General features: G+C 36.3%; 2 protein-coding genes across 2 annotated transcripts; both read right to left on the bottom strand.

Annotated features, from left to right (window-relative positions):
• Positions 1–1,636: 1,636 nt before the first annotated feature.
• Positions 1,637–3,212, bottom strand: LOC130736012 (uncharacterized). Its single transcript, XM_057587873.1, has 6 exons — positions 3,066–3,212; positions 2,888–2,980; positions 2,560–2,691; positions 2,369–2,470; positions 1,986–2,267; positions 1,637–1,651 (listed from the first exon to the last, which is right to left on the bottom strand). Exons 1-6 carry the CDS (start codon positions 3,210–3,212, stop codon positions 1,637–1,639), a joined length of 771 nt encoding a protein of 256 aa, XP_057443856.1.
• A 140-nt stretch (positions 3,213–3,352) lies between these two features.
• On the bottom strand, positions 3,353–12,078 carry LOC130737520 (peptidyl-prolyl cis-trans isomerase CYP59-like). The gene is made up of 12 exons (XM_057589311.1): positions 11,994–12,078; positions 11,770–11,887; positions 11,613–11,663; positions 9,800–9,891; positions 9,600–9,699; positions 5,517–5,639; positions 5,357–5,434; positions 5,187–5,233; positions 5,040–5,095; positions 4,797–4,837; positions 3,739–4,359; positions 3,353–3,642 (listed from the first exon to the last, which is right to left on the bottom strand). The coding sequence occupies exons 2-11, from the start codon at positions 11,803–11,805 to the stop codon at positions 4,096–4,098; spliced, it is 888 nt and encodes a 295-aa protein (XP_057445294.1). The 5' UTR covers positions 11,806–11,887; positions 11,994–12,078; the 3' UTR covers positions 3,353–3,642; positions 3,739–4,095.
• Positions 12,079–12,687: the final 609 nt, after the last annotated feature.

Consider the following 12,687-nt stretch of genomic DNA (forward strand, 5'->3'; position numbering starts at 1 on the left):
CTCTCCTCATATCTCCTTTCTCTCTCCAACTGGACGTCCACGTAAGCCTCCTCCATTAAGAAATAAACAGTTGGACTAACGTTGCACACGACCTACAACGTCAGGGACCATCCACGTAATTAAATTAGGTGGGAGACCAAAATCATGGCATTGGTAAACGTCGATGACCAAAGTTGCAATTAAGCCTTTAGAAAACCAATACTCTAATTAGTTACATTAAGTGCTTTCTTAATAAGCGCAATTTTTTTGGAATAGGTCTTATATTTAGGAACGGAGGGAGTAAAAAACTGTACAGCTACTAAACATTTATTACTCATTTTCAAAAGAGAAACATTTATTACTCACCCCTTTACTTATAGAAAATTGTACAGCTACTAAACACTTAACAAGCCTACTGTTCATTTCAAAAAAACAAGCTTACTGTTAGATTTTCAATAAATAAATGCAATTGAAAAAAAAAAAGAGCAATGAAATATTTTGTAACGTAACTATGTAGTTTTTTTGAAACAAACTATGTAGTTTAAAAAAAACAACTAGGTGGCTAGCTCTCTAATCTCTATCATTTCATTTACGGAAGGTTTTCTTTTTAAGTATAGTTTTAGAATTGAAATTCTCATATTTAATATAAAATGTTTATAATTAGTGTTATATATAGTATAAATTATATTTTTAATAGTATAAATAATTAATATTTATTTTTAAATACTATTTAAATACTACCGGTTGGACCCCGGTTCGACCTCGGTTGAACCTTTAAACCTTAAACCTGTACCTTCACCGGTTCAGTGACCGGCCCGGTTTTCAGAACATTGATCCTAATAAATTGAAGATTTGGCCTCATAATAAAATTTGCAGGCCGCCAACCCCTGATTTCTCAATGAGTCAATTCCCAACTAAAAGTTTTTTTTTAGATAAGCAAAATTGTATTAAAGGAGAGTACAAGGGTACTCAGCCCATAATACATCAAGAACTAACACAAGAAACAAAACAAGAAATAAATCCACAAGCTAGCAACTTGAACCAACACAGTATACCAGCAAAACCAAAATAAGGCAAAAACCAACCAGCTTAAAAGTAACTAACGCATGCCATAGTGCATGGATAAGGCAGAAACAATTTGTCTTAATTTGGTAGTTCATTTATTAATTTGGGTGGTAAAAATGGTTATCATCATTGATAACAATACATGATGGAGATGAGAATAATGTTTTAGATCATGTTAGGCAGAAAGTTCAAGGGCTGAGATTGACAAATGACATGTAAAGAAAGAAAAGGCCAAGCGTGTTTGTTGGACGGAGCACGTGGGATAAAAACACATACGTTTGATGTGAAGGAAACACACATACAAAGCAATGTAAAGGTTGAAATTTTGGAACAAAGAAAGAAAAATGTCATACCTTCATAAGATGATATGCAAAGTGCAAACGACAACGCCTAGGTAGACAAAAAGGATTAGATCCTATATAGAGGATGAAGTTTGCAAGAAAGATTGGTGTTTGACAATGCAAAGAGATGTTTTTTTTGTGTGCAGACCAGCCTGCGAATCTGGCAGTACATGGTGTGGCCTGAGTTTTTGCAACCCCCCCCCCCCCTTCTATATAACAAAATAGAAGTAGGATGTCCTTGGAGGGTTCAGTCATGACAAATTGACCTGTAAAAACCAAGAAAAGAAAAAGATTACTACTAGTTCAAATAAACAATACTCATTCACTTCAACTCTTTCTTAGTACAAGTTCAATTTATAGTCTGAATCAATCTGAAGTAAACATCACATACAACAATCTTGGAAATTTTTACTTATAAATTAGACTTGTACTTAACTCTACAAAATAGAAGTAAGGTCACATTAGCATTATCACCATAAATTGATCAACTTTTCCAGTGTCCAGTCACAAAGATAAGAGTGAAAGAGAAATAGAAAACAGAGAAGAGCAAGGGAAACATTGAAACAAGATGAACACACTTGAAATCTAAAGCTTCAATACCTGGTTAGGTGTCCCTTGATCTCCAAACTGTTGCATGAAAGAATTCATTCGTTCCTCTAAAGCTTGAAATTTCGCATTGCTCTCCTGCAATTCTGATTTCATAGCATTCCATTCACCCAATGTGATGCCAGCAAATTGCGAGCTACTAGAGCTGCTAGCAAATTCCAACACTTGAGATGGACAAACACCAAAGCCCATGCCTCTCACGTATCCTGAGCGATCTTTCCTAACATAGGCAGCCTCTTCAGAACAATTCTTTTCAAGTTCCTTCTCCAATAAATCCTACACAAAAAAATTAAACATGTGCATGCCATCAAACATACAAAGCATATTTGATAGTTATAAAATTTTCAAAGGAAATAGAAACTTGTAACTATACTCACACTCTTTTGTTTTGCTTCTCCATTTACAAAAGAGTCATCACTTTTCTTGTGTGAAATGGAGTACATTTCCGCTCTACTATACGATCGGCCAGTTTCAATATCCTAAAAAAATTATCAGCACAACCACAAGTTAAAAACAGCAACAACTCTAGAATAAGGAAATAGGAGAAAATAAAAGTTCTAATCCTAACAGTAGCAGCAACATCTTCGAAACAATTTTGAAGCACATAAATTTCAGCACAACCAGGTACCAGCAAGCACAGGAAAAACAAGCTTGATGAAGAACAAATCAGCATTAAAAATACACAAAGAACGGCACCTGCCTGGGCCAAATACACCACAAGAAAAAACCATATAGAAGCAAAAGAAACTGCAATCTGTGAATCTGCATCTGCCAGCTTGCATAGCAGAAAACTAACTGATTTCAACCAGGAATATCAATGACATAGGCCGAGAACATTCAGAGAAGAGAAACAACATAGGAGAAATGAAAAAAAAATATCAGATTAGTGATTTTACCAGCTCATGCCTCTTCCTTGCAATGGTCTTTGTGCCAAGCGTGTGCGGTATAGATTGTTTTTGTCTATTTAAGGCATTCGTTTCAGACATTTTCTACATTGTGAAGGAATAAAAAAATAACAAAATCAGTAGCTGATAACTATTATTAGAGAATTATCACACAAAAATATCTCATTACCATTGTTTCCTCCTTCAGACGGTAAGTTAGAAAAGAAGCCCATTGCTCTATCGGCATGCCTTCTGGGCGCCTATCAAGGTTTGCTTCCCAACTAAGTGCAGGTTTGTAACATTCAGCAAACAACCGCGCACAACTATCCCTCCACATTTTTCCAATATTTTTTAGTATCCACTTCTTATGCTGCCCATCATTGACTAGGAATTTTCTCTTCAAAAGACAAATTTAATTACTAAATGATAACACAAAATTTCAGTAAGAAATTACATCTATTCAGTTATAGTTCATACCTTTACAATGGAGTCCCAAACATATATCTTGTTAGGTTTGTTTGGAACTAAATTCCAGCTCTCATAGATAATTGGGAGTTTCTCGGCATTGGCAGCAATGTATTCACTGAGTGAAGTGAAAGCACAACTGAGAAGAAATTGAAACCAAGAACTAGGTGCTTACCTTCAATCAAAGCTACAAGGAGAAGAAACTTAAACCCAAGATGAAAATCTGAGTGAGAACTGAGAACCGAGAGCACAAACACCAGTTTTGATGAGAATGTGAATCTGAAACCTAAAATCCCTAATTCCTAACCAAAACAAACAGATCCAAATCAGAAACCTGAAATCTAAAACCTAAAATCCTTAATTCCTTATCAATTCGCGAGATGAAACGAAGTGCTTACCTTCAATCAATGATTGAGCTTCAATCTGGAACTTTGCTTCTGAGAATCGCCATCGCTGAGAGAGGAGTGAAGGTGTGGTGAAGAATCGTGATCTGAGAGGTGAAGGTGTGGTGGGTTCAACTTCTGAAAATCTCTTGAGAAGTGAAGGTGAAAATCGTGAAAATCGCGATATGAAATGAAGAAGAGGTGAAGTGGGTTTAATTTAGGGTTTTCCGGTTTAATTATTCTGCGGCGCCCGGTCGAACCGCCTCTAAAAGAACCGCCACAAATTCGTACAAAATCGCCACTAATTGAAAATAACCGCCGCAAATTGTAAGTAAACTGCGGCGGCTGGGTTAACCGCCTGAAAAAGCGCCTCTATTTTGCATTTTGCGGCGGTTTTCGCGTAACCGCCGCAGAATGTCCGCCGCTAAACACCAGTTTTGTTGTAGTGATTATACAAGCAAACAGTGGATTCTGCATAATGTTATACAATAAGTATAGAACATGCTTACAGGATGTGATATCTTTATCCTTACCTTTACCCTGGTGATCTTTCGGTATATATTTTGGCCACTCCTTTGACACACTTTGACTAAAATCCACATGTATCCTTCGATCATCAATCAAAGCATTGTCCATCTGCCGTTCAGGAGGACATAAAAGAGGAAAAGTAAGAGAAAAAAAGTTCACATTCATCTCAAAGCAAAAAAATTATATATTGAAAATGCTTGTTTAAAGTCAGAATTGCAAAAGAAAAGAGCAATTCTGCAACCAACAATCCAATTGAAACAGGGATCAGACAGAAAAGCAAATAAAACAGGTGAGCAAGCAGCAGAAACACAAACACAATTATCATTTTTTACTTGTTGGAGATTAAATACTCCACTCCATAGCACAACAGACACCTTCTAGTAACTTCACAAAGTGTGTGCAGAGTACACTCATGCCAACCTTGAAACTAATAAACCTACTAAAGTATCTAATGTGCATGAAGCAAAACAGAATAATTTCCAATCCACAAAAAGAAAAAAACAATACTCATTTAGAAAAAAGATGTTTCAAAACCTTGAGCATACCTTAAAATATGCCTGCTCACAAGCCTGTTTGTCTTCAAACTCTGTCATGACAAGCAAACAATAGACTCACTACTTGCACAAATGACTAAAGATGGACCACTCATTTTCCAATTAAAGTTGGTTTTTACCATACAAACTAAAAAAGAACAAATAGTCACAATATTAGCAGAAATGTTATTTGATAGCTTCATATATTTTAATTTTTAACACATGACAAAGTGGAAACTGGAAATGTACACTGACCTATGAAAGCATAGCATAGACTGTCACCAGTCTTCTGATCACGGATGATTTCAGCCCTGTCATCAAATACTTTGGGTAAGAACTACATTATATACAAATACGATAGTACTATATGTGTTGAAAAGTCAGCTGCTCAATATTACTCACGATGACACAGTTCCAAATTGTGAAAATATTGTATGCAAGTCCGCATCCTATAATTTAAAGAGTAAACAATTATTTGCTGAGAAAGTACTGAATACCACAGTATAAATTTGGCAGGGCGGTGGGTGGAGGAAATTTAGTATCAATTGCACATTGCAAAAAAGATTACTCACCTCAGTAACCGGGTTCAATTTACAGATGAATAGTACATTGTCTGGAGGCTTAATATCAGCATCAGGAATATCCCCAATCTAAAATAAGAAAGAAAAGGGAATTATACATGGGACCATAATCACACATGAAGTAGTAAGATTTTCTGTAACAACTACTCACACTTTCAAGTACAACTGCCCTAGAATGTGCTTCCTTCGTTTTAATAACCTCCTCAAGCTCTGCTGGATTTAATTGTTCATCCATGGGAACCCAATCATCTTCAAGTCGCACATCATCATCAACCTAGTAAAATTGAATTTATAGTTTGAATACGTATGCTTGTGATTGTGAAGACTGTAAAATTGAATTATTCACTGTAATAAATAAATGCAAGACAAGTAAAACCTAAGATAATCATCCACTGTTAAATACCATCCGTCATCTCCAAATTAGTCATCCAGTGACTGCAAGAACAATTAATTTATAAAAGTCACACTTAAGTATTAACATGAATCCAATCATCAGGTAAACCATTATAGATTCACTATTGAGTTGTGACTAATAAAACTAGCAGAAAAATCTTGGTCTTAACTAAATGATGATTTTTAGAAAGAAAAAAATTATTACAGAGGGAAGAAGAATCACAAAAAATAGAGGAGTACACAAAATTAATGGGGTCCCTGAGGATAATCCATTAGCCTAACATGCCAATCAAGCCAATTAGGGTAACTGCCTGCTGGCAGTTGGAATTAATTAGCGTCAGAACTGCTTAATGGCAGTTATGATTGCAAAATAATTACTGGAAGTTATTTATGAAGAGTATATGTGATTGTAGGGTGTGTAATTATGTATGGCATGTTGTTACAGCTGGACAGCAAGTGTTTGGCTGTTTAGTGTGTGATTTCTGCCTCAGTAATATAATTATTCAGTTTATCTTTGGTGTTCTAACAGATACCCTCCTGAACAAAGAAACTACAATAAAGTACATAATCAAATAAATACATCAGTGGAAATTGAGCTAGTTAACTCTCATATACTTGTATATCTGTCTGGGAAAGCATAAAAGAGAACATGAAAGGAACACTAAAGTGAGACCAAAATAAGATCTTATCCTATATTGTGTGGCATAATTACCATAATTATCAGGATTTGACTCTATTTTTGTACAGTGCCCCTGTAATAAGGGCAGATTTGAATCGTACTGTTTTTTACTAGCTATTATTTCCTTGTATCCTATGTGTTGCATTCACTCTCAATAATTTTCATCAGAAAACTATTGTTAGACCATTTTTCCTCTCTCTTCAAGATGGTATCAAAGTACCCAATCCAAGGGCCTATGCTTACACATCAAAACCCTAACCTCCCTCATCGCGGCATGGTCAAAAACTCTCAATAGTTTTGATTTGAGTTTAGTCAAAGAGTTCAACTTTGCAAGGGGTTTTCCCTTGTGAAAGAAGGATTTTTCTTCTTTGTGTCTTACATTTTCCAGTCTTCGATGAAAGTTTTATTTTTTATTTTAAAAGAAGGAACTAACGATATCTCTCTCATGTAAGAAAAGCGGAAACAACACCAAAAAACCAAACAGAAAGGCCCCATAGGGACAACCAATAACAAACACAAACAAGCCTACAGACCCTCAACATCAAACCAAAAAACAACAGCCACAAAGGCACCTCAAAAAGACCCCAACAAGACAATCCAGCCCACAAGCAAAAGCCCCCAAAAACGAGATACATCCCTACCCTCAGATGCTATCTCACCATTGACGGAACCCCCAGAACCCCCCTCCAGTGTGACCTTCCCCTCACCCAAAACTTGAGGCTACTCCCAAGGTTTATGACCTCTCTTAATTTTCTTAGGACGCCGGCAACCCTGACGAAAGGAAGCGACCCAACGAATGACGAGCAACAAACTGAGAATGACAAGGGCATATGGGAGGAGTATTACCCACCTTGAGGACAAGGTTGATTCTTTGGGGAGTATTGTTAGGGTTCTAAATATTAGGGTTGACTATGGGCCTGAGTTTAATTTATTAGGTTTTAGTTTCATTTTATCTTTTAATGTAAGAGTATATTTTATTTTAGGAGTTTATCTTTTATTTTATTTTTGGTAGTTTATCTTTTTTTTTAAGGGGTTAAGTCAATCTTTATTAGGATTAGTTAATATAAATAAGAGCCCTCTCATTAGGTTAGGGGTAAGTTTTGATTATTTAGTTTAGTAAAAGATTTTTTGATAAGAACCTTAGGAGAACCACACCACAAAAGCTAGCTGTTGTAGTTGGAGAGCCCAAGGCCTTATAAACCCCACATTAGAATCCCATACTTCCAATGTGGGACTCAAGTCCCATACCTTGCAATTGGGTCCTAACATCCCACCACGCTTCGCAGCCCCGGCGCCCACGCGGGCTGGCTGTGCACTAGCCCCTTGATTAGTCCCGGGCGAACACTGCAATGTCGGCATCACCACCCGCGCCGCTCATTTGCAGCTGAGAGACATGGCGGGAGGCTCTGATACCAATTGATAAGAACCTTAGGAGAACCACACCACAAAAGCTAGCTGTTGTAGTTGGAGAGCCCAAGGCCTTATAAACCCCACATTAGAATCCCATACTTCCAATGTGCGACTCAAGTCTCATACCTTGCAATTGGGTCCTAACATCACCAAATGATAGAGTGTTCCAGAGATTTAGGGTTCAGGAAGAACAAGAACAGTAGAATAGAGAAAGAGAATGATTTCTATTAACAGAGAAAAGCAATTACATCTTCTGACAATTCGAGAGGTCAGAATCTCTCCCACTCACAATGACCACAAGGTGGTTATTCCCTTACCTTTTTCCCCTTTTATTCACTAAACTGAAACAAGAATGACACTGGCAGTTACACTTATTACCTACTCTGCCAGTTCCTACTCAATCTACTACTCACAATAACTAGCAATTGTGACCTGGTAAACAGGTTAAGAACCCACCACCTTTCCCTTTTGTCTCCTAGCATACACTTTCTTGACAGGTGGCTTAATCACCACTCTATCATTTTTACCTTTGAAAGAGTTTTCCCTTGTGAAAGAAGGATTTTCCTTTTATGTGTCTTTTATTTTCCAGACTTTGATAAAAATAAAAACTCAGAAATTACTTTCTTGTCCCTGATTGGGTTATTTCCAACCCTAATGACTTCTATATTCAACTTATATACTGGACTGAGCCACCAACTCTGTTTCTTGGACCACCAATACACCAAACTAGAACCAAGATAGAGCGGAATGAAAGACCACCGTCTGTTGTCTCAGCCACCAGGATCTATACTGGACTGAGCCACCAACATCTGATTGGGTTATCTTAAGTTTTGATTATTTGTTTCTTGAACCAGATGTTGACTTGCTGTCATCAGGATCTAATGCCCAATCAGCATCACAATAGGAAGTAATAGGAATAGCTAGAATTTAGGAAGTATATACATATACAGATTACAGATTAGGTAGAGTCAATTGTTGATAGAATATCCACCACATATTTTTGGGTGGAAAATTGATGTCATTGAGGAGAAAGAAGCAAAATGTAGTTTGGGAGATCAAATGAAGATTGGATGAAGATCATAATTAACGACCTCAATACCTGTGTGACTACTTTGCGATAGTGATCCGCTATTAGCATAGCACACAAGCTGAATCAGCATGATAGAACAAAACATGTAGTCACATAGAGATAGACTGACAATTTATTAAAGAGGAATTAGATAATGGTCTTATAGCCACAACATAAATCCCTGCAGGGCTTCAGTTCAATGATGTAATCACCAAGGGACTTTCCATAGAGCGGTTTCAAGATGTTACTTACAAATTAGGAATGAAAGACCAGTTTGAAGGTGAGCGTTATGCGGCATAATAACACTAGTTATAAGGATTCGACTCTATGTTTGTACATACTAGTTTCCCGAATTTCAGGAAATTAGGACAACTTTTATTCATACAGAGTTTACTAGATATTATTTCCTTGTAAGGTCAGATTAGATATAGCCTATATATGTCTTAATCACACTTTACCTTTTTTATTCATTGGAAAGTAATATCCACACAATTTTTCTCTCTTTTCAAGTTTCATGATTATTAATGTCAACCATTATCCATGAATGTTTCATGATTAGACAATACATCCTAATGGGCAAGGGCTTTGGTAGTTATTTATGGAGTCATTTTAATAATGAGTGGTTTCAAGACTAAAAATGGACATTGAAATGTTAACAAATTAAAGAATTACTCGACCATTACCTCTTCTTTACACTTCCCTTCTGGTGAAGCATCAGGAATGAACTCAGTTAGCTCAGGAGGATCAACAAAAGGATCATCCAAGATGTATGTGTGCATGATTCTGTAATTCAAGAACATGAATACATTACATTCTTCTAAAAAAGGAAAATGCAGAAACACTATTTTCAATTAACATTTCGTAGAAAAAAATGAGTAGATACCTTATATTTTTATATGGTCTGCTCTTCTCATCCACATAAGCCTCATTTATTCTAGTCAAAACTTCAAATCCTTCAACTACCTCACCAAAAACCTGGAAAGATGGACAAATCTTAGAAACCAAAGAAATATTTCCATGGTATAAATGTCCAATGACACAAATCAATGTCAAATAAAACTGGGTAATACTTCATGCTTGTTGATCTCCTTAGACCCTAAAAATATCTATTGTATCATTTTCCTTTCTATTGTCCGATAAAACAAGTCATTTATAGAATAACTTCTACTTGATAAAACATATAATTACAATGATATCCATTGTTGTACACATTAATCCCTCCCCATTCCCCACTCATTACCTCTGCTCCTGCCCCTTCATCACAAAAAAAGGGGGGAAAACAACACAAACACTACCCCAGGACTTTTTTCGAGTAGTCTTGAAGACCATAGGAGTCAATTTTAAATAGTGGTGTAGAGCAATCAATCCCAAAAATAGTATAACGGTATAAATCATAGAATAGTAGCCTTTATACAAAAGGTTGCAGTTAAACGCAAATAATTTATATACACATGTATAATCAAAACCTAAAATATTAAAATGTTTAAGACTTTGATGACATATTCTATGTTGTAGACTTGGTTGTGACACAACCCCTATACCATAGTTGTGGAGACAGGACCAGCCCAATTTTCCAAATACCCATGAACCCACTCCATGGCTGGTAAAGTAGTAATCAACCTTTCAATCCAGGCCCAAGGGGCCTATTTGAGGCCATAAAGAGCCTTATGCAGGTTACAAACCATGGTCTTGTCAATCTCAACCTTGAGGTTGTTGAATGTACACTTCTTAAGAATGTCATTTAAGAAGGCATTGTTGACATCCATATGTTAGATAGGCCAGAGTTGTGTAAGAGCAAAGGTGAGAGTGACTTGATGATTGGACTAAAAGTCTCGATTGATCAAACCCGGGTTGTTCATGCAAACCTTTAGCAACAAGTCAAGCCTTGTATTCATTGATGGAGCCATCAAGAGGCTCCTTGATCTTGATAAACTTTAGCCATATACAATGGCATAAAATTGGGTTGAAAAAGCTTAATAATAATACTAACACAACACTAACCATCATGCTTATATTCTACGTTCCTACATTCATAAGCCTTCCGGAGATGCCACAATTTGCGTATGAGGAGGGCACTTAAAGATTACGAAGCAAGAGTTAATCCACATGCTTATCTTATCCAGTATAGTCCTAGAGGGACTTATGTTTTCTTATGAGCAGATTTTAAGCTACCTTAGATTTCATTTTTACTGTCCTTCCCTATAAAGAAAAGATAAGCACCTTAACTATGAAAAACACAAACTAGAAAAAATTATTAATCCAACATCATCATTATTAAATATTAAAATAATACCCCTAGTCATTATTGCATAAAAGTTCAAACATTTCTGGGTAGTAGAAATTACAATGGTCATCTATTTGTCAGTTCAATGTAAGTATTGAAGTTTGGGTTAGGTCTAACTCCACCCAAAAGCTAGCCTAGGGTGAGGGTTAATCTATCCTATGTAAGGACTTATTTAGCCATATTTGTAGTCTATGTGAGTCTTCTCAACACACCCCCTCATGCCCCGGGCCGGACATCTGGAACGTGGAATTTGCTGGATAGGACATCTGCAGGGACGGGTGGTCCCTAATGATACCATATAAGAATTAATTTTTGGCCTAACTCTACCGAAAAGCTAACTTGTCATGATAAGGATGCCAATGTAACCTATGACTTACGAAACAATTAAAGCAATTATGCATAGAATACTTACAGTGTGCTTTCCGTCAAGGTAATCAAGGTCATCACGCAGAGTGATATAAAACTGAAGGGAAAAAAAAAACAATGTGTTAATTGCTTAAACTTAAAATATGCACTAACCTTGAAACATGAAAGTAACAGGAAAGCAATAATGATAGTGATACTGATACCTGTGAAGCATTGAGATTCTGTCCTGCACTTGCCATGGCAACTGTTCCAGTCTTGGAATGCTTCAGGTCGATATGAATCTCATCGCTGAAAAACCGAGCTTGATCGCCATATAGAAACCTGAAAAAGAGGATGCCATAGCATAAATTGAACAACTAAATAAAATTCAGACGAGAGAAACAAAGTGTAGGGATTAGGGGCAATTTTGGGTGTGCAAATCAATCACCAGCTCCCCTAAACTCGTCACGATCAACACTGACATCACCTCCGACCACGCTCACGGCGATTCACTAACGTGACAGAGATACCACCGGTTGGTTTTCCACAACGTTATATCCAGGGTTATTTATACTTTTCCCTTATATAAATTATCTAATTATCTAATATTTAAGTTAATCTAATCTAATGAGTTTCAAAAAATAGTTTGAAATAATCTAATCAAATCTAATAACATAAGCATGTTAAGGAAATCAGATGTTAAACACTTTCTAGTCTAACTTAAGCTTCAAATTTTCCTTTACAGGTGAGGTGAGTGGAAATAAGTCCGCATGTCAATAGGGGTTTATGGCCTAGTCTAGATCAGCCTTAGCCAGGACCAAGACAAGTTAATAAATTAACAAGGCGAAGACTTTTTCAAAAATCTATAGTTTAAGAAGACAAACTCTTCAAAAAATCGTTTAAACCCAACAAACCGAGCTATTTAAATAAATAAGATTATAATTTTTATTACTTGCATTATATTTTCATTATCTTATCTTGAAATTATATATTTATTAACTTATTTACATATTTGAACTTGTTGGTTTATATAATAATAACTATGTCCCTGAAGTATAGCTCAAGTGGTAAGAATTTGAAGAGATATGAATTTGGAAGGGCAAGGTTCAGAGATTGATCCGTGGAGGGTGTTACTTTTCTTT

This window comes from Lotus japonicus, chromosome 2 (genome assembly GCF_012489685.1).
Source record: "Lotus japonicus ecotype B-129 chromosome 2, LjGifu_v1.2".
NCBI classification, from domain to species: Eukaryota; Viridiplantae; Streptophyta; class Magnoliopsida; order Fabales; family Fabaceae; genus Lotus; species Lotus japonicus.

Bases quoted from the DNA above. Each gene is read 5' to 3' on its own strand.
- LOC130736012 (XM_057587873.1), bottom strand. From the start codon at position 3,212: ATGTGGAGGGATAGTTGTGCGCGGTTGTTTGCTGAATGTTACAAACCT. The intron at 2,981-3,065 runs GTAATGAGATAT...TTCACAATGTAG, and splicing joins GTCTGAAGGAGGAAACAATG to AAAATGTCTGAAACGAATGC. The intron at 2,471-2,559 runs GTTAGGATTAGA...TAATTTTTTTAG, and splicing joins TCGAAGATGTTGCTGCTACT to GATATTGAAACTGGCCGATC.
- LOC130737520 (XM_057589311.1), bottom strand. From the start codon at position 11,805: ATGGCAAGTGCAGGACAGAATCTCAATGCTTCACAG. The intron at 9,892-11,612 runs GTAAGTATTCTA...CCATCTTTCCAG, and splicing joins ACCTTGACGGAAAGCACACT to GTTTTTGGTGAGGTAGTTGA. The intron at 4,360-4,796 runs GTATGCTCAAGG...CCTGAACGGCAG, and splicing joins GTGAGCAGGCATATTTTAAG to ATGGACAATGCTTTGATTGA.